This window comes from Salmo salar, chromosome 12 (assembly GCF_965601325.2).
Source record: "Salmo salar chromosome 12, fSalSal1, whole genome shotgun sequence".
Taxonomy (NCBI): domain Eukaryota; kingdom Metazoa; phylum Chordata; class Actinopteri; order Salmoniformes; family Salmonidae; genus Salmo; species Salmo salar.
This window is the reverse complement of record NC_138302.1, coordinates 60,460,411-60,480,361: the sequence shown is the minus strand read 5'-3', so window position 1 is coordinate 60,480,361 and position 19,951 is coordinate 60,460,411. Positions and strand designations below refer to the sequence as shown.

General features: G+C 40.6%; 1 protein-coding gene across 1 annotated transcript; it reads left to right on the top strand.

The window, feature by feature from the left end:
• The first annotated feature begins 219 nt into the window (after window positions 1-219).
• Window positions 220-15,496, top strand: LOC106565367 (myosin heavy chain, fast skeletal muscle). The gene is made up of 38 exons (XM_014132387.3): window positions 220-275; window positions 1,486-1,698; window positions 1,817-1,960; window positions 2,050-2,206; window positions 2,309-2,336; window positions 2,459-2,579; window positions 4,359-4,451; window positions 4,536-4,599; window positions 4,693-4,791; window positions 6,472-6,575; window positions 6,800-6,938; window positions 7,119-7,387; window positions 7,474-7,644; window positions 7,727-8,039; window positions 8,175-8,245; window positions 8,447-8,534; window positions 8,636-8,753; window positions 8,878-9,001; window positions 9,478-9,614; window positions 9,726-9,981; window positions 10,098-10,340; window positions 10,425-10,601; window positions 10,721-10,866; window positions 10,964-11,054; window positions 11,160-11,549; window positions 11,625-11,751; window positions 11,841-11,959; window positions 12,067-12,263; window positions 12,353-12,536; window positions 12,629-12,794; window positions 13,194-13,318; window positions 13,436-13,744; window positions 13,827-14,156; window positions 14,262-14,432; window positions 14,550-14,654; window positions 14,736-14,831; window positions 15,053-15,187; window positions 15,306-15,496. The coding sequence occupies exons 2-38, from the start codon at window positions 1,498-1,500 to the stop codon at window positions 15,324-15,326; spliced, it is 5,829 nt and encodes a 1,942-aa protein (XP_013987862.3). The 5' UTR covers window positions 220-275; window positions 1,486-1,497; the 3' UTR covers window positions 15,327-15,496.
• The last annotated feature ends 4,455 nt before the right edge of the window (window positions 15,497-19,951 follow it).

Below are 19,951 nucleotides of genomic sequence, written 5' to 3'. Positions count from 1 at the left end.
CATGCTCCAGCACAGATGGTACATCAGTTTAGTCTTGCTTTGCTCATAGATAACAAGCACATTGAAATGATCAAACGTTCTGATTATTTCTTTGATTATAATCTTAATCGCTATATCTTAATTATTAGAGTCACTCTATATTGCATTATCTGATTTAACATTATACATTTAAAAATGTAGAGGAAGCTGTAAAATACTAAATTAATGTTTTGTCTTTTTAGGTATTCTGTTCAAAGGCTGCCAGAGACCTACCTGCACTGTTGGTGTCCAACAAGGTAAAACACTTTACTTTGCAAACATTACATGTAGTTATAAAATGTTACATTTTTGTGTTATCACATATACAGTACCAAGAATGTTAATTATTAGTTACTAATTTGGCTAAGGTCTTGTCATTACAATTTAATAATTGTTTTGTGTACCTTCAGTTACCTTCAGTTTGTGTATCTGCAGTTCAAATCAAATCAAATCTCAAATCAAATCACATTTTATTGGTCACATACACGTGTTTAGCAGATGTTATTGCGGGTGTTGCGAAATGCTTGTGCTTCTAGTTCCGGCAGCGCAGCAATATCTAACAAGTAATATCTAACAATTCCACAACATATACCCAATACACACAAATTTAAGTAAAGGAATGGAATTAAGAATATATAAATATTTGGACGAGCAATGTCAGAGCGGCATAGACTAAGATACTGTAGAATAGTTTAGAATACAGTAAATACATATGAGATGAGTAATGCAAGATATGTAAACATTATTAAAGTTACATTATTAAAGTGACTAGTGTTCCATTTATTAAAGTGGCAAATGATTTCAAGTCCGTGCATATAGGCAGCAGCCTCTCTGTGCTAGTGATTATGGCTATTTAACAGTCTGATGGCCTTGACCTTGAGATAGTTACCATAGTAGTCATGAAGTGACAACATACCATAAGGTTAACTTAGTGTATAGTGTTGTATGCTGTCAATGTGTCCAACCACCGCTCAAGTACCTTTCAATGATTCCCTTTAGTCCGAGTGAAGTCAATACATTACAGTGGGGTTATCTTCTCTTTTTAAGACGTTAATAATGAGAAGGATTCCAACTCTTAAAGGCATCATCTGTAACATCTTGTTCAATGATCATTTCAACTAATGTACCCACCACAGTAGGCTGCTGAAGGGAGGACAGCTCATAATAATGACCGGAACGGAGCGAATAGAATGGCATCAAACACATGGAAACCAGCTTTTTGATGTATTTGATACCATTCCACAATTCCTCTCCAGTCATTACCACAAGCCCATCCTCCCCAATTAAGGTGCCACCAACATTTGTTACCCAGTGATTCTCGGTGAATAGCCTATAACTTATGCCGCATGGGCTTAGTACAACTGACTTAACCTATCATAAGTCAAAATCTAAAGTCGCATTTCTCCATTGTTTATATTTTGTTGGTATCTGAGTCTTTGTTAACAACACTGCACTACATTCTAACAGTAAAGAGCCACCATGGGGGACTCAGAGATGCAGTGCTTTGGCGCGGCGGCCATCTACCTCCGCAAGCCGGAAAGGGAGAGGATTACGGCCCAGGCCGCTCCCTTTGATGCCAAATCAGCTTTCTTTGTGGTTGAGCCCAAAGAGATGTACCTCAAAGGGGTTCTCCAGAGTAGAGAGGGTGGCAAAGCCACTGTCAAAACGCTATGTGGGCAAGTAAGTGACATAATGTATCTCTATCTCAGCACTCTAATAAAAATGGATTAGTACATACAAGGTAAGTAACATTTTAGATTAATAATTCATCTCTTTTATGTGTATTTTTTTGCCACAGACCATCACTGTAAAAGAGGATGATATCCACCCCATGAACCCTCCAAAGTACGACAAAATTGAGGACATGGCCATGATGACCCACCTCAATGAGGCCACAGTGTTGTATAACCTCAAAGAGCGTTACGCAGCATGGATGATCTACGTGAGTTTAAATGAAAGATAATCTAGCGGTCAAGACATGAATCAATGGAGAGTTGAAATGTTAACCAACATTATTCCCCTCTATTACAGACCTACTCTGGGCTGTTCTGCGTCACTGTGAACCCCTACAAGTGGCTCCCAGTGTACGACCAGTCGGTTGTGAATGCTTACAGAGGCAAAAAGAGAATTGAGGCCCCACCCCACATCTTCTCCATCTCTGATAATGCCTATCAGCACATGCTCACTGGTATGCTCACTTATTGGTGCAATTTAAATTAACTGAAAAAGGGAAGGCCACTTTATTTTCTCCTCAACATAGGCTAATCTTTGATATTTTTCCCTCTTGCAGATCGTGAAAACCAGTCAATCCTCATTACGTAAGCAACTGTGTCTGTGTAGCCTAATGAATGTATCAACTTCATTAAGTCTTTAGTCTTCAATCATTTTGAACAGAAAACAACTGTGTAAAGTGTTTATTTTGAGTGTTTCCTCCCCGCAGCGGAGAATCCGGTGCAGGAAAGACTGTGAACACCAAACGTGTCATCCAGTACTTCGCGACAATCGCAGTGGCTGGAGGCAAGAAGGAACAAGCAGCAGCTGCTGCTTCTGGGAAAATAAAGGTGAGACACATTATTGTATATACCGTGCAAATACAGTATGTCGAGATTAAAGTATGTTGATTTTAGGCAGAGGCATCATGCTATTGTTATTTAAATTCATTATTCAGAAAATAAATAATATTGTTTAGGCCTATATCTTTTTTTCAGTACAAATGCATAAAACTGAAAGTAGTGCGCTTCCTTATTCATTTAAAAATATATTTTAAGGGTATTTTGACACTTTATTTAGACAGTTATGAAACGAAAGAGGGATACAGGCAGGTAGGAGATGTAGTGGGAAGGGTGGATGCAGGGATTAAACCCCTGGCTCCAGTGTGGAGCTTTGTACACTTGAGCTTTGTACACTTGATACGGCTCTCCACAATGCCCATCAGTTTCAATGGCCATGGCCCAATCCCAAATGGATCACGAAACCCTACGCATTTTGACAGGAGCAATCCATATGGTAATAGCGTCATTTTGCTCTCTAATAGGCCAGGTGAAAGTTTCACCATGTCGCTTATAGCATCTCAGATCTACACAATTGCATTGTAGGGTCTAGGGCACAGGAGGTTGGTGGCACCTTAATTGGGGAGGACGGGTTCGTGGTAGTGGCTGGAGCAGAATGAGTAGAATGATATCAAATACATCAAACACGTGGTTTCCATGTGTTTGATGCCATTCCATTTGCTCCGTTCCGGCCATTATTATGAGCTGTCCTTCAGCCTCCAGTGGTCTAAGGGTACATTTCAGATGGGGCCTATGACACCCCAGTTAAGGAAGTCCATGGAAGTAGATATGAAGAGTTTATTTCCAAAACTTCACAGAATCAGTCAGCTTACATTTGTGTTTTTTCATCAGAAATTTTAGATGTGTATGAAAATGTAATTTTTTTTACAAAATGCTATATATCCATTCTTTAGCTGGAATGGAATGTTTGTATCCTGTATATTTGATTGTGATATGTGGTTGGCTTACCAAGCTACAGTATCTTAAGATGAATGCACTTACTGTAAGCTGCTCTGGATAAGATAATCTGCTAAATGACTAAAATACCAAATGTACATGTTTTACATACAGATCGTATATTACTGTATTTTAAAAAGAAATGATGTCATGATTTTTTTTATAACATTTTTTAAAGTCTAGTTATTTGTTACATTTGACTGTGTAAAACCTAGCAGTACTACTTATTTCTCTAAGAGTGAGGCGGATTTAGAGCATTTAGCAAAAAAACGTATTTGTCTCTATGAAATGAAACCATCAAGTCATAGATTTTTATTTATTATTTTATTGTATTTTACCCCCCTTTTTCTCCCCAATTTCATGATATCCAATTGCGACCCAATTACGATCTTGTCTCATCGGCTTGGCTTGCCACAAATTGTTGCTAGAGCGCGATGAGCCAAGTAAAACCCCCCTGGCCAAACCCTCCCCTAACCCGGACGAAGCTGGACCAATTGTGGGCTGCCCTACAGTACTCCCGGTCATGGCCGGTTGTGACACAGCCTGGGATCGAACCCGGGTCTGTAGTGACGCGTTGGCGTGGGGTTTTTAAAATGACCGACATGACCGCTGCGCCACTCGGGAGGCCCAAGTGATAGATTTTAAACAAATACATGTCTGTCATTGAACAACCCCGTGCCATGATTAGATAGTGAAAAAACACACCAATCTCTTTAATAATTTCTTTAAACAATAAAAGCGAATTTACCAATGTTTCTGAAAATGTATATATTGTTTAGCATTTTGGAATTAAACTCTTAATTTATAAAGTTTGCTATATCATGTCATCTCTAGGGGTCGCTGGAGGATCAAATCATTGCAGCTAACCCTCTGCTGGAGGCTTATGGTAATGCCAAGACTGTGAGGAATGACAACTCCTCCCGTTTTGTAAGTAATGTTAAAATGCAACTTCACATTACTTGCTGCCTGTTAAAATCTTGAAGAGATACTTACAATGTCTCGACTGTTCAGGGTAAATTCATTAGAATCCATTTTGGAACTACCGGAAAGCTGGCTTCAGCCGATATTGAAACTTGTAAGTATCTTCTTTTTTTTCATACTTTTTATTTACATCGAAAAATGTTATGTTATACAACACACTCTTAACCATGCAATACTTGAACTACAGATCTGCTGGAGAAGTCTAGAGTGACATTCCAGCTGTCTGCTGAGAGAAGCTACCACATCTTCTATCAGCTCATGACTGGACACCAGCCACAATTGCTGGGTGAGAGACAAATACAGAAATATGACATGGAATGCGTAAGGCCAACAGGGCTACATAAAAGCCTGTTAAACTCTGAGAAGTTGTTCTGGGCCCTGTACTGGGTCTGGTGAGTTACATTTACATTACATTACATTTAAGTCATTTAGCAGACGCTCTTATCCAGAGCGACTTACAAAATGGTGCATTCACCTTATGATATCCAGTGGAACAACCACTTTACAATAGTGCATCTAAATCTTTTAAGGGGGGGGGGGGGAGTTTGGGGGTTATCCCCAAATAGGGTACACCCTGATGGTCATTGCAAAGCAATACATTTCCTTCTCCATCCACATTACCTTGTATGCATCCTCCACATGCACCATTGACAGTAGTGTAAAGTACTTAAGTAAAAATACTTTAAAGTACTACTTAAGTAGTTATTGGGGGTATCTGTACTTTACTTTACTGTTTATATTTTTGACAACTTTTACTCTTACTTCACTACATTCCTGAAGAAAATTATGTACATTTTACTCCATACATTTTTCATGACACCCAAAAATACTCGTTACATTTATTATGCTTAGCAGGACAGGAAAACTGTGCAATTCACGCACTAATCAAGAGAACATCCCTGGTAATCTCTATTGCCACTGATCTGGCGGACTAACGGACTCACAAAACACAAATTCTTTGCTTGTAAATTATGTCTGAGTGTTCGAGTGTGCCCCTGGCTATCCATAAAGTGAAAGTATTTGCTTAATATAAGGAATTTGAGATGATTTATAGTTTTACTTTTGATACGTAAGTATAATTAAAACCAAATACTTTTAGACTTTTACTCAAGTAGTATTTTACTGGGTGACTTTCACTTTTACTTGAGTCATTTTCTATTACTATACTCAAGTATGACAATTGGGTACTTGTTCCACCACTGATCGTTGATCTAGTTCACTCATTTATAATTGGAAAAGTAATTAGTTAAATAAGTTTGAAGTTTCTTCACCTGTCTGTGTCTTGTTTTTTTTAAAGTATCACTTGAAAGGCCTGATTTCTAGGGTCATTGTAAGATGTCAGGCTTGAAAATCTGTTCAGCCATTTTGGCACTGTGACTCACTACCGAAACCAGACAGTGGCCAAGATACGTCATGTGATTTCTTGCTGCCATCTAGTGGACGAACTGGGAATCAGACGGGGTATATTTACACACTGGATAGGTAGAGACTTCAGTTTTCTCCTCATAAATGACGTATGTCCTCCCTCTAAGACAAAAAAAGGATTCCTGTGAGACGAAAGATTACTTTGCCCTGCGTTTTTAAAATGTCTGTGTTCCGATGGAAATTGAGCATGTTTGAGTGACAACATTAGGTAAAAGATCTGACTTTTTAATAAAAATAAAATATAAAATATATATTTATCCTTTTGGAACAGTAATTGGTGACATATTTTATGTCAAACCTAGACTTTCAAATATTTTATTCCCCAACATTTGACAAGAAATATCTTGGGCTCTGTAATAGTCACATTGTTTCTGACACCTTTATCAGAATCTCACAGTTCTTAAGACTTATAGTTTTGTAACCAAAATGTATTGTATGAGGGTAGTATACAATATTATGTGTCATTTAGAAAATGCCACCAGAGAGTGTCAGAGTTGAACTGGTTAATAATGTCACTGCTAAACATGTGTCCATATTCCAGATGCTCTTCTGATCACCACCAACCCTTACGACTATCCCATGCTCAGTCAGGGTGAAATCACGGTCAAGAGTATCTGTGATGTGGACGAGTTCATTGCCACTGACGTAAGTCAAATTGATATGTTATTTCATGCCATAATTGTTTGTTCTTAGCATGATGAATCATATTTTGATAATATTTTTGATTGATGTTGCACGGAATCGTGTCTTTCTTTCTTACTTGAAAGAAGTGATGTGTAGTGTTCTTCCAGGATAGGAGGGAAATCAACTTGCTTTTCAAAGGAAGTCCATTTTGTGTAATCATAGCCCACCTCTACTTTAAATCACAGGAGGCCATTGACATTTTGGGCTTCACTGCTGATGAGAAGATTGGCATCTTCAAGCTGACTGGTTCTGTGATGCATCATGGGGCAATGAAGTTCAAGCAGAAGCAGCGTGAGGAGCAGGCTGAGCCTGATGGCACTGAAGGTAAATTGAAAAATGATGAAGACACTGCAACCAGGAATCTCTGGCGTTGTCAAACTGGTGTACATTACATGCATGAAATCAAATCAAGAAGTACATATTTACTCAACATGGTGATTGAAATATCTGATCTTTGTAAAAAGTATGATCTTTGTAAGAGTACCATTTTACCTTCCATCTTAGTGGCTGATAAAATCTCCTACCTCATGGGCTTGAACTCCGCTGACTTGCTCAAAGCTCTGTGCTACCCCAGAGTGAAGGTCGGGAATGAGATGGTGACCAAGGGCCAGACTGTACCACAGGTTGGCAACTCGGTTATGGCCCTCTGTAAATCAGTCTATGAGAAAATGTTCTTATGGATGGTCGTCCGTATTAACGAGATGTTAGACACAAAGCAGGCCAGACAATTCTTCATTGGTGTGCTGGACATCGCTGGATTTGAGATCTTTGATGTGAGTGGTAAACAAATTACTCTTCCTTCCAATTTACACTAACTACCTGACTTAATGCACTACCCTAAACATTTCATTTTCTTCAGTACAACAGCTTGGAGCAGCTTTGCATCAACTTCACCAATGAGAAACTGCAACAGTTTTTCAACCACCACATGTTTGTACTGGAACAAGAAGAGTACAAGAAAGAGGGAATTGAATGGGCGTTCATTGACTTTGGTATGGACTTGGCTGCCTGCATTGAGCTTATTGAGAAGGTACGCATAATAACAATTTCTTAAATCAATATTTTACTGTAAAAAAGCCTGGTCTCTATTAAAATCATTCTGTCCTCAACAGCCAATGGGCATCTTCTCCATCCTTGAAGAGGAGTGCATGTTCCCCAAAGCTTCTGACACTACCTTCAAGACAAAGCTGAATGAACAGCATCTTGGCAAAACTGCCGCCTTCCAAAAGCCAAAGCCTACCAAAGGAAAGGAGGCAGGGAAGGAGGCCCACTTTGCCCTTGTGCACTATGCTGGCATTGTAGAATACAGTATCACAGGCTGGCTGGACAAGAACAAGGACCCCCTGAACGACTCTGTTGTGCAACTCTACCAGAAGTCTACAGTCAAACTGCTGGCTTATCTCTATGTAACTCCTGCAGCTGATGGTAGTGTTCACTGTTTACACAGATTTTTCGAAAATATTTACATAAAGTCTAGTTATGGCATTAGCGCATTCTGTAAATACTAACACATTTTGCATCCCTGTAATGCTGGAATTTATCTTTTGAATATACAAATAGAGGCTGCAAGCAAGAAGGGTGGCGCCAAGAAGAAGGGTGGCTCCTTCCAGACAGTGTCTGCTCTATTCAGGGTATGTGTTCATCAAAAATGGAGAGAATGTTCCATTATGATGGGAGAGGGGAAATATTAGAATTTTATTCATATCATAATATGTTTAAGGTGTGCGTGGATCTGAAATAGCTTTTGTTCAAAATGTTTGAGATTCAACAATTGAGTTTGGAGTTTGCAAGGCAAATGTTTATTGTTGATTTAAGTATGCTTAAACTTTCAGGAAAACCTGGGCAAGCTGATGACCAACTTGAGGAGCACTCATCCGCACTTTGTGCGATGTTTGATTCCCAATGAATCAAAGACACCAGGTAAGTGCTAAAAAGCTGGAAATTGTTTTTAACCCTGTGAAGAAGAACTTGTTTTAAGTTTTATGAAAATGAATGAGTAAAACATTACGTTTGTTTACAAGGTCTGATGGAAAACTTCCTGGTCATCCACCAGCTGAGGTGTAATGGTGTGCTGGAAGGTATAAGAATCTGCAGAAAGGGATTCCCCAGCAGAATCCAATATGGTGACTTCAAGCAGAGGTAAATACACAGTACGCTTGAAAAGTCAGCCATCGTCAGTAGTTGCAGATGTTGTGACATCCAACACAGCTGTGTGGATACTGCGTGGTATTGATTGATGAAGTTGAACTATCTTTTCTTTCAGATACAAAGTATTGAATGCCAAAGTCATCCCTGAGGGACAGTTCATGGACAACAAGAAGGCTTCAGAGAAGCTCTTGGGGTCCATTGATGTGGACCACACTCAGTACAAGTTTGGGCACACCAAGGTAAAACATTATTCCTCTTACTAATCTCTTGTGGACAGACTACATAACATAAATGGTATTGTAATGTTAACGTCTGTCAAAAGACTGTGGGATCCAACGACTAACGAGCAACGGTAGTTCCGGTACTTTAGTTTTCCATCACTGGTTATTTGGATGTGTCAGGATTGGGTGAAGGTGGTGCTTAAAGTGGGGGCAGAGATTTGAAGCAATAATTTGAAGCAATGATTTCAAGTGGAACATTTTCTTAATGGGGGGAGGGGGGGCTTTGGCTGAGAGTTTCCATTTAGGGAGGTGGAGACTGTTACTCTCATTAGTATCTTTTCTCATATACATCTTCCCCCAGAACCTAATCGAGTATGTGACACAGTTACACAATATTTTAGTTCTGGGTTTCCGAGATTACTCCTTTAAAGGTGTTAAAATGCTCTTTGAACCTCTGAGTTTAGAATATTTTTCTAATAAACACTAAATTCCAGGTGTTCTTCAAAGCTGGTCTGTTGGGTACTCTGGAGGAGATGCGAGATGAGAAACTGGCTTCTCTGGTGACCATGACTCAGGCCCTGTGCAGAGGTTTTCTCATGAGGAGGGAGTATATGAAGATGATCGAGAGGAGGTAAAGGCTTTGCTGGAAAGAAATGTCTATCCATCCTCATTGGTTTACACAGTTGTTGCGTTTATAATTGACTTGATCCAACTATTGTTTTATTTGTTTGGATTTTGACAGAGAGTCTACTTTCGCCATCCAATACAACATCCGCTCCTTCATGAACGTCAAAACCTGGCCATGGATGAAGCTGTACTTCAAGATCAAGCCTCTTCTAAAGAGTGCTGAAACTGAGAAGGAGATGGCCCAAATGAAGGAGACCTTTGAAAAAACGAAGGAGGATCTGACAAAGGCATTGTCCAAGAAGAAAGAGCTTGAAGAGAAGATGGTTGCTATACTGAATGAAAGAAATGCCTTGGCGTTACAAGTAGCATCTGTAAGTAGCATCTGTAACTGAAGGAGTGGATTAGTAAAATGTGCATCAACCCTTGTTTATATTTGAGAGTATAATTGTGAAACAATTAATAAAATATCATATAATCATAACTCTAGGAAGGTGAGAGCCTCAATGATGCCGAGGAAAGGTGTGAGGGACTCATTAAGAGTAAGATCCAGCTTGAAGCCAAACTCAAAGAGACAACTGAAAGGCTGGAGGATGAGGAGGAGCTCAATGCTGAGGTGACTGCCAAGAAAAGGAAACTGGAGGATGAGTGCTCTGAGCTGAAGAAAGACATTGATGACTTGGAGCTCACCTTGGCCAAAGTAGAGAAGGAGAAACATGCCACCGAAAACAAGGTTATCTATTTTTCAATACAACCTTTGTGCATCTCTATAGATACAGGCAACCATGTTAATGAAACATTATATGATTCTACTTAGGTTAAAAACCTAGTGGAGGAAATGGCCTCCCAAGATGAAACCATTGCCAAGTTGACCAAGGAGAAGAAAGCCCTCCAAGAGGCTCATCAGCAAGTCCTTGATGATCTCCAGGCAGAGGAAGACAAAGTCAACACTCTGACCAAAGCCAAGACCAAGCTTGAACAGCAAGTGGATGATGTGAGCAAAAAACAAACTGAATTGAGGGAGTAAAAAGAGGTTATAACTAGTAGTACATTATCCATATACACATTTAGGTGGAACCACAGTACAATAATGCCTGCTCTCTGTTAAAACAGCTGGAAGGATCTCTGGAGCAAGAGAAGAAAGTCCGCATGGACCTTGAGAGAGCCAAAAGGAAGCTTGAAGGAGATCTGAAACTGTCCCAGGAATCCATAATGGATCTGGAAAATGACAGGCAGCAGTCAGAGGAGAAGATTAAGAAGTAAGTTGCTGGCCAATAATAAAGCAAGCTAGTATATTTTACCGAAAGTACTTCAACTTCATCTCCATTCCCTGTTCTTGTATTCAACTGTACATAGGAAGGACTTTGAGTTAAGCCAGTTTCTTAACAAGGTTGAGGATGAACAGACACTTGGTCTTCAGCTCCAGAAGAAGATCAAGGAGCTCCAGGTTGATTCAAGACGTAGCACTTAACTAAAGTGATTCAAATCTATACGAAAAAATATTTCCAAGTTGGCTTTGCAAGGGCTGAATATATACGACCATGTATTTCAGGCTCGGGTTGAGGAGCTGGATGAGGAGATTGAGGCTGAACGTGCTGCTCGGGCCAAGGTTGAGAAGCAGAGGTCTGATCTCTCCAGGGAACTTGAGGAGATCAGTGAGAGGCTTGAAGAGGCTGGAGGTGCAACATCTGTCCAGATTGAGATGAGCAAGAAGCGTGAGGCTGAGTTCCAGAAGCTGCGTCGTGATCTTGAAGAGTCCACCCTGCAGCATGAGGCCACCGCTGCTGCACTCCGTAGGAAACAGGCCGACACTGTGGCAGAACTGGGAGAACAAATAGACAACCTCCAGCGTGTCAAGCAGAAGCTGGAGAAGGAGAAGAGTGAATTCAAAATGGAGATTGATGACCTCTCCAGCAACCTGGAGTCTGTTTCCAAATCAAAGGTAAAAACAACAGATTTATATTGAAGTCAAAAAACAAGTCATGATCAAATAACTCTAAAACTGTACTTGTTTCAGGGAAACTATGAGAAAATGTGCCGCTCTCTTGAGGATCAAATGAGTGAGCTCAAATCCAAGAACGATGAACATGTGCGCCAATTGAATGACATCGGTGTGCTAAGGGCAAGACTGCTGACAGAGAATGGTTAGTGTGCAAAGAAACACTACTTACCCAAACAAACATCATCAATATATCTGCTAGAAACATATTACCTACATTGTATCTTCAATCAGGTGAATACGGGCGTCAGCTGGAGGAAAAAGAAGCTCTGGTTTCCCAGTTGACCAGGGGCAAGCAAGCTTTCACACAGCAGGTTGAGGAACTCAAGAGGCACATCGAGGAAGAAGTGAAAGTAGGATAAATCACATAATAGGTTTGCAAAGAAATACATAAAATGTGTACAAATCGTTTTGAACAAATTCTAAAGAAAGGTTTCTTTCTCTACAAATCAACCGAAAGTCCAAGAATGCCTTGGCCCATTCTGTTCAATCAGCCCGCCATGACTGTGACCTGCTCCGGGAGCAGTTTGAGGAGGAGCAGGAGGCCAAGGCTGAGCTGCAGCGTGGAATGTCCAAAGCCAACGGCGAGGTGGCTCAGTGGAGAACCAAATATGAGACTGATGCCATTCAGCGCACTGAGGAGCTTGAGGATGCCAAGTAATTAAAGACATTGAACATGTTCATAATGACCAAAATACCTACAATGGCAAACATCAGAGAAAAAACATGTTTCTATACCTTTTCAGGAAAAAGCTTGCACAGCGTCTGCAAGACGCACAAGAGACAATTGAGGCAACAAACTCCAAGTGTGCTTCTCTGGAGAAGACCAAGCAGAGACTGCTGGGTGAAGTGGAGGATCTCATGATTGATGTGGAGAGAGCTAATGCTTCAGCTGCCCAACTTGACAAGAAGCAGAGGAACTTTGACAAGGTACCATGAAAGACAAGATGGCAAGGAAAAATTTATGAAATCCACCTATTCAGTCACTAATTTATTCATGAACTTCTTAATGACACTTCCAGGTTCTGACAGAGTGGAAACAGAAGTACGAGGAGGGCCAGGCAGAGCTGGAGGGGTCTCTGAAAGAGGCTCGCTCTCTCAGCACTGAGCTGTTCAAGATGAAGAACTCCTATGAAGAATGTTTGGACCACCTGGAGACACTTAAGAGGGAGAACAAGAACCTGCAACGTATGTTCCAAACATTCTGAAACAAACTTAAAGTAACTGTCCAGTGAACATCTCATAAGCTGGCCAGTCAACTCACATTCATATTTTTAATGACCGGTATATGCCCACACCATTCTGTTATTGGGGTACGCCCACATCATTCTAACACAGAAAAGCTGTCATTAACATACTTAATTTTAAAAAATTGAAAGGAAAACTATTTCACTCATATTGTAATTAATTATAGGTCAAATTACATAGAGATCTGGAAACACTAGACAGTTACTTTAATGTCTACATGCAATAAAACAATACATGCAGTTTAACATTTTCTTTAAATATTCTTATTAGAGTAAATACTCTTTAAGCAATCTAATTGACCATCTTGTGTGATAACCACTATTTCCATGTTTCTCAAAGAGGAAATCGCTGACCTGACTGAACATATTGGTGAATCTGGAAAGACCATCCATGAGCTGGAGAAAGGAAAGAAGACAGTGGAGATTGAGAAGTCAGAATTTCAGACTGCCCTGGAGGAAGCAGAGGTAAAAGAGAATACAGATAAAATGCCCATTTTTAAAAGTGGAAGGAGAAGTAGGTACAATATATTCTGTTGTCTATTACTCATCTATAACTTAATTGCAATTGTGATACATTTTAAGGCTACGCTGGAGCATGAGGAATCCAAGATTCTCCATGTTCAGCTAGAGCTAACCCAGGTTAAAAGTGAAGTTGACAGGAAGCTGGCAGAGAAGGATGAGGAGATAGAGCAGATCAAGAGGAACAGCCAGAGAATGATGGACTCCATGCAGAGCACTCTGGACACTGAGATCAGGAGCAGGAATGATGCCCTGAGAATCAAAAAGAAGATGGAGGGAGACCTCAATGAGATGGAGATTCAGCTGAGCCATGCCAACCGCCAGGCTGCTGAAAGCCAGAAACAGCTGAGGAACGTCCAGGGAGCACTCAAGGTATGGATTTTATACATCGACTTGACTCGGGAAGGCTGTGAAACAAATATGATATCATTGAGTTTTCTTCCTTTGACCTCAGGATGCCCAATTGCACCTTGATGATGCTGTCCGCGCCTCAGATGATATGAAGGAGCAAGTAGCCATAGTGGAGCGTAGGAATAACTTGATGCTGGCTGAGATTGAAGAACTGAGGGTTGCCCTGGAGCAGACAGAGAGAGGGCGCAAAGTGGCCGAACAGGAGCTGGTTGATGCCAGTGAGCGTGTTGGACTGCTGCATTCTCAGAATACTAGCCTTATGAACACCAAGAAGAAGCTGGAGGTTGACCTTACTCAGATCCAATGTGAAATGGAAGACACTGTCCAGGAAGCAAGAAATGCTGAGGAGAAGGCCAAGAAGGCTATTACTGATGTGAGTCCTTATAGCATATAATATAAATCTAAACTCTTACAGCAAAATGTACTTGCCGATTAGTAACATCCCTATCCTTTTCTACATGAAATGCCATGGTGGCAGGCTGCCATGATGGCAGAGGAGTTGAAGAAGGAGCAGGACACCAGCTCTCACCTGGAGAGGATGAAGAAGAACCTGGAGGTCACAGTGAAGGACCTGCAGCACCGACTGGATGAGGCTGAGAACCTGGCCATGAAGGGCGGAAAGAAACAACTCCAGAAACTGGAGTCTAGGGTAAACTCTAACTACATCATCTTAATGAAAACTATCACACTGACTACTAATGACTCCACCAATGACAAAGGAAATACACTGTAATAACTTGGTTATAATCAAATTATTTCATTCAAGGTCCGTGAATTGGAGAGTGAAGTTGATACTGAACAGAGACGTTCAGCTGATGCTATTAAAGGTGTTCGCAAATATGAGAGGCGAGTCAAGGAGCTCAGCTACCAGGTACTTTCAACATCTGATGAGAAGAACTCTGTAAAGAGTAATCTTGACCCCTAAGCCATAATCGTCCTTTCATTTATACAGACTGAGGAGGATAAGAAGAATGTGAATAGGCTCCAGGATCTGGTGGACAAGCTGCAGCTGAAAGTGAAAGCCTACAAGAGACAGTCTGAGGAGGCTGTAAGTAAATTGAATTCTTATTATCGTAGAAATACCATAAAACTGCATAGTTTCAACTATGCATTCTAGATTTACTTTGGTAACATTTACTTCACTTTACCTATGGCCTGCAGATATAACACTCCATAACTTAACTTATAAGCAGGTTTGAGCCTTTATAATGTCTTATAATAAGGCTTACAGTATATATGTTACATTTGACCAGTTGGTTTGTCTTACAGGAGGAGCAGTCAAACACTCACCTGTCCAGGTACAGGAAGGTGCAGCATGAGCTGGAGGAAGCTCAAGAGCGTGCCGACATTGCTGAGTCCCAGGTCAGCAAGATGAGAGCCAAGAGCCGTGAAATTGGCAGCAAGGTATGATCAACCCTTTATTAATAGGTAATTTTGGTGCCATTCAACAAATATGGCTGAGATTAGAAATTAGATTAATGTGATTAATGAATAATTATTGTTCCCTAAATGTTTCTTTTAGTCCAAGGATACAATGGAGTGATCAGCTTTGGAGGAATGGAGGAAACGAGACATTCACAAGCAACCATACAATATGAATTTCTTGTGAAATGTTTACATACAGTAACTAGTAGGCCTACCCTATGTGTGAACAATGGCACATTGGGTGTGAACACTGCAGGCAGCAGTCAATAAAAATAGCTTGTTATCATCCCTCCTGTGTGTTTCGTTCTCAGTTACAAGTCATACAGTGCATTCGGAAAGTATTCAGATCCCTTGACTTTTTCCACATTTTGTTATGTTACAGTCTTATTCTAAAATTGATTAAATAAAACATTTTCCTCATCAATCTACACACAATACCCCATAATGACAAAGTGAAAACAGGTTTATAGACATTTTTGCAAATGTATTAAAAATAGAAAACAGAAATACCTTATTTACATAATATTCAGACCCTTTGCTATGAGACTCGAAATTGAGCTCAGGTGCATCTCGTTTCCATTGATCATCCTTGAGATGTTTCTACAACTTGATTGGAGTCCAGCTGTGATAAATTCAATTGATTGGACATGATTTGGAACGGCACAAACATGTCTATATAAGGTCCCTCAGTTGACAATGCATATCAAAACCAAGCCATGAGGTCGAAGGAATTGTCCGTAGAGCTCTGAGACAGGATTGTGTCGAGGTCTGGGGAAGGGTACCAAAAAATGTTTGCAGCATTGAAGGTTCCCAAAAACACAGTGGCCTCCATCTTTCTTAAATGGAAGAAGTTTGGAACCACCAAGACTCTTCCTAGAGCTGGCCGCCTGGCCAAACTGAGATATCGGGGGAGAAGGGCCTTGGTCAGGGAGATGACCAAGAACCCGATGGTCACTGACAGAGCTCCAGAGTTCCTCTGTGGAGATGGGAGAACCTTCTAGAAGGTGTAAGAGAAGAATTACGTATTTACCTGATTTATTTTATATTAATAGTTAACAATTAATATTTAACTAATAGTAAGACATTTCTGTCCTACTAGTGTCTGTGTTTTTATGGACTCCACTCAAGTTCCCTGCAGCTAATCTGGGCATATGGTCACTAGAGATGGCTTGAGCTGACAAATTAGTTAAAGATTGCATTACATAGACAAGAATATGTTTTACTAGAGATAGTTTAGGAGTAGAACAATCGGTCATTGTCTCAAAATCATCCTTGCAATTGGGAAACTAAGCCAGGGTGGGGTTAAGACAACAACCCCGTGCAGATAACGATAGGATGAACTCAGAGTGGCTTATTATGCTCCTTGGTCTGCATGGGAGGGGTTGAACCAACCATGACTAAGCATTGTTAGTGTCAGCTATATACAGTTGAAGTCGGAAGTTTACATACACTTCGGTTGGAGTCATTAAAACTTGCTTTTCAACCACTCCAAAAATGTACTGTTAACAAACTATAGTTTTGGCATGTCGGTTAGGACATCTACTTTGTGCATGACACAAGTAACTTTTCCAACAATTGTTTACAGACAGATTATTTCACTTATAATTCACTGTATCACAATTCCAGTGGGACAGAAGTTTACATACACTAAGTTGACTGTGCTTTTAAACAGCTTGGAACATTCAAGAAAAAGATGTCATGGCTTTAGAAGCTTCTGATAGGCTAATTGACATCATTTGAGTCAATTGGAGGTGTACCTGTGGATGTATTTAAAGGCCTACCTTCAAACCCAGTGCCTCTTTGCTTGACATCACAGGAAAATCAAAAGAAATCAGCCAAGACCTCAGAAAACAATGGTAGACCTCCACAAGTCTGGTTCATCCTTGGGAGCAATTTCCAAACACCTGAAGGTACCACGTTCATCTGCACAAACAATAGTACGCAAGTATAAACACCATGGGACCACGCAGCCATCATACCCCTCAAGAAGAAGACGCGTTTCGTCTCTTAGAGATGAACGTACTTTGGTGCGAAAAGTGCAACTCAGTCCCAGAACAACAGCAAAGGACCTTGTGAAGATGCTGGAGGAAACAGGTACAAAAGTATCAATATCCACAGTAAAACGAGTCCTATATCGACATAACCTGAAAGGCTGCTCAGCAAGGAAGAAGCCACTGCTCCAAAACCGCAATAAAAAAGCCAGACTACGGTTTGCAACTGTACATGGGGACAAATATCGTACTTTTTTGATAAATGTCCTCTGGTCTGATGAAACAAAAATAGAACTGTTGGGCCATAATGACCATCATTATGTTTGGAGGAAAAAGGGGGAGGCCTGCAAGCCGAGGAACACCATCCCAACCGTGAAGCACGGGAGTGGCAGCATCATGTTTTTGGGGTGCTTTGCTGCAGGAGGGACTGGTGCACTTCACAAAATAGATGGCATCATGAGGAAGGAAAATTATGTGGATATATTAAAGCAACATCTCAAGACATCAGTCAGAAAGTTAAAGCTTGGTTGCAAATGGGTCTTCCAAATGAACGATGACCCCAAGCATACTTCCAAAGTTGTGGCGAAATGGCTTAAGGACAACAAAGTCAATGTATTGGAGTGGCCATCACAAAGCCCTGACCTCAATCCTATAGAAAATGTGTTGGCAGAACCGAAAAAGTGTGTGCGAGCAAGGAGGCCTATAAACCAGACTCAGTTACACCAGCTCTGTCAGGAGTTATGGGCCAAAATTCACCCAACTTATTGTGGGAAGCTTGTGGAAGGCTACCCAAAACGTTTCAACCAAGATAAACAATTTAAAGGCAATGCTACCAAATACTAATTGAGTGTATGTAAACTTCTGACGCACTGGGAATGTGATGGAAAAAATAAAAGCTAAAATAAATCATTCTCTACTATTATTCTGACATTTCACAGTCTTAAAATAAAGTGGTGATCCTAACTGACTTAAGACAGGGAATTTTGACAAGGATTAAATGTCAGGAATTGTGAAAAACTGAGTTTAAATGTTTTTGGCTGAGGTGTATGTAAACTTCCGACTTCAACTGTATTGTACTCTGCATTTAAGTAAAGGTTAGGTTACTCGGCCCAACACTCAAGGGTGTGGGGTCGACCAGCCTCATTATTGCAATAATTAATCGACATTGAATAAAGGTGATTGTTTGAAGAAATGACAAAGTCTCTCTTACTTGATTAGATAATTCCACGACAAAGGACAACCATCTCTACAGCACTCCACCAATCAGGCCTTTATGGTAGAGTGGCCACTCCTAAGTAAAAGGCACATGACAGCCCGCTTGGTTTGCCAAAAGGCACCTAAAGGACCCTCAGACCATGTGAAACAAGATTCTCTGGTCTGAGGAAACCAAGATTGAACTCTTTGGCCTGAATGCCAAGCGTCACATCTGGAGGAAACCTGGCATCATCCCTACGCTGAAGCTTGGTGGTGGCAGCATCATGCTGTGGGGATGTTTTTCAGTGGCAGGGACTAGGAAAGTAGTCTGGATCGAGGCAAAGATGAACAGGGCAATGTACAGAGAGATCCTTGATGAAAACCTGCTCCAGAGCACTCAGGACCTCAGACTGAGGTGAAGTTTCACCTTCCAACAAGACAATGACGCCAAGCACACTGCCAAGACAACACAGAATTGTCCTTGAGTGGCCCAGCCAGAGCCCGGAATCAAATCAAAATCTATTTCAGATTTGAGATTCTTCAAAGTAGCCAGCCTTTGACTTCATGACAGCTTTGCACACTCTTGGCATTCTCTCAACCAGCTTCATGAGGTATTCACCTGGAATGTATTTCAATGAACAGGTGTGTCTTGTTAAAAGTACATTTGTGTAATTTCTTTCCATTTTATTGCCTTAGAGCCAATCAGTTGTGTTGTGACAAGGTAGGGGTGGTATACAGAAGATAGCCCTATTTGGTAAAATACCAAGTCCATATTATGGCAAGAACATCTCAAATAAGCAAAGAGAAACAACAGTACATCATTACTCTCTGCATGTGTGGTTCCCACCATGAAGCGTAGAGGAGGAGGTGTGATGGTGTGGGGATGCTTTGCTGGTGACACTGTCAGTGATTTATTTAGAATTCAAGGCACACTTAACCAGGATGGCTACCACAGCATTCTGCAGCGATACAGTACGGCATCCCATCTGGTTTGTGCTTAGCGGGACTATCATTTGTTTTTCAACAGGACAATGAACCAACACACCTCCAGGCTGTGTAAGGGCTATTTGACCAAGAAGGAGAGTGATGGAGTGCTGCTTCAGATGACCTGGCCTCCACAATCACCCAACTTCAACCCAATTGAGATGGTTAGGGAAGAGTTGGACCGCAGAATGAAGGAAAAGCAGTCAACTGTCTGTAAAGCATTCCAGGTGAAGCTGGTTGAGAGAATGCCAAGAGTGATCAAAGCTGTCATCAAGGCAAAGGGTGGCTACTTTTAAGAATCTACAACAAAAAATATATTTTGATTTGTTTAAGACTTTTTTGGTTACTACATGATTCCATATGTGTTATTTCATAGTTGTAATTTCTTCACTATTATTCTACAATGTAAAAAATAGTAAAACATAAAGAAAAACCCTGCAATGAGTAGGTGTGTCCAAACTTTTCACTGGTACTGTATATGTATGTGTATTTAAATAAATTATGTTAAATATGAAAACATTTGAATGAACACGTTTATAGTGTCAAATGTGTTAAATTATAGCCATGGTATAAA

Excerpts from the sequence above, each read along its gene's own strand:
- LOC106565367 (XM_014132387.3), top strand. The coding sequence starts at position 1,498 with ATGGGGGACTCAGAGATGCAGTGCTTTGGCGCGGCGGCCATCTACCTC. Across the intron at positions 11,550-11,624 it reads AGTCTGTTTCCAAATCAAAG|GGAAACTATGAGAAAATGTG; the intron begins GTAAAAACAACA and ends TACTTGTTTCAG. Across the intron at positions 14,832-15,052 it reads AGAGACAGTCTGAGGAGGCT|GAGGAGCAGTCAAACACTCA; the intron begins GTAAGTAAATTG and ends TTTGTCTTACAG.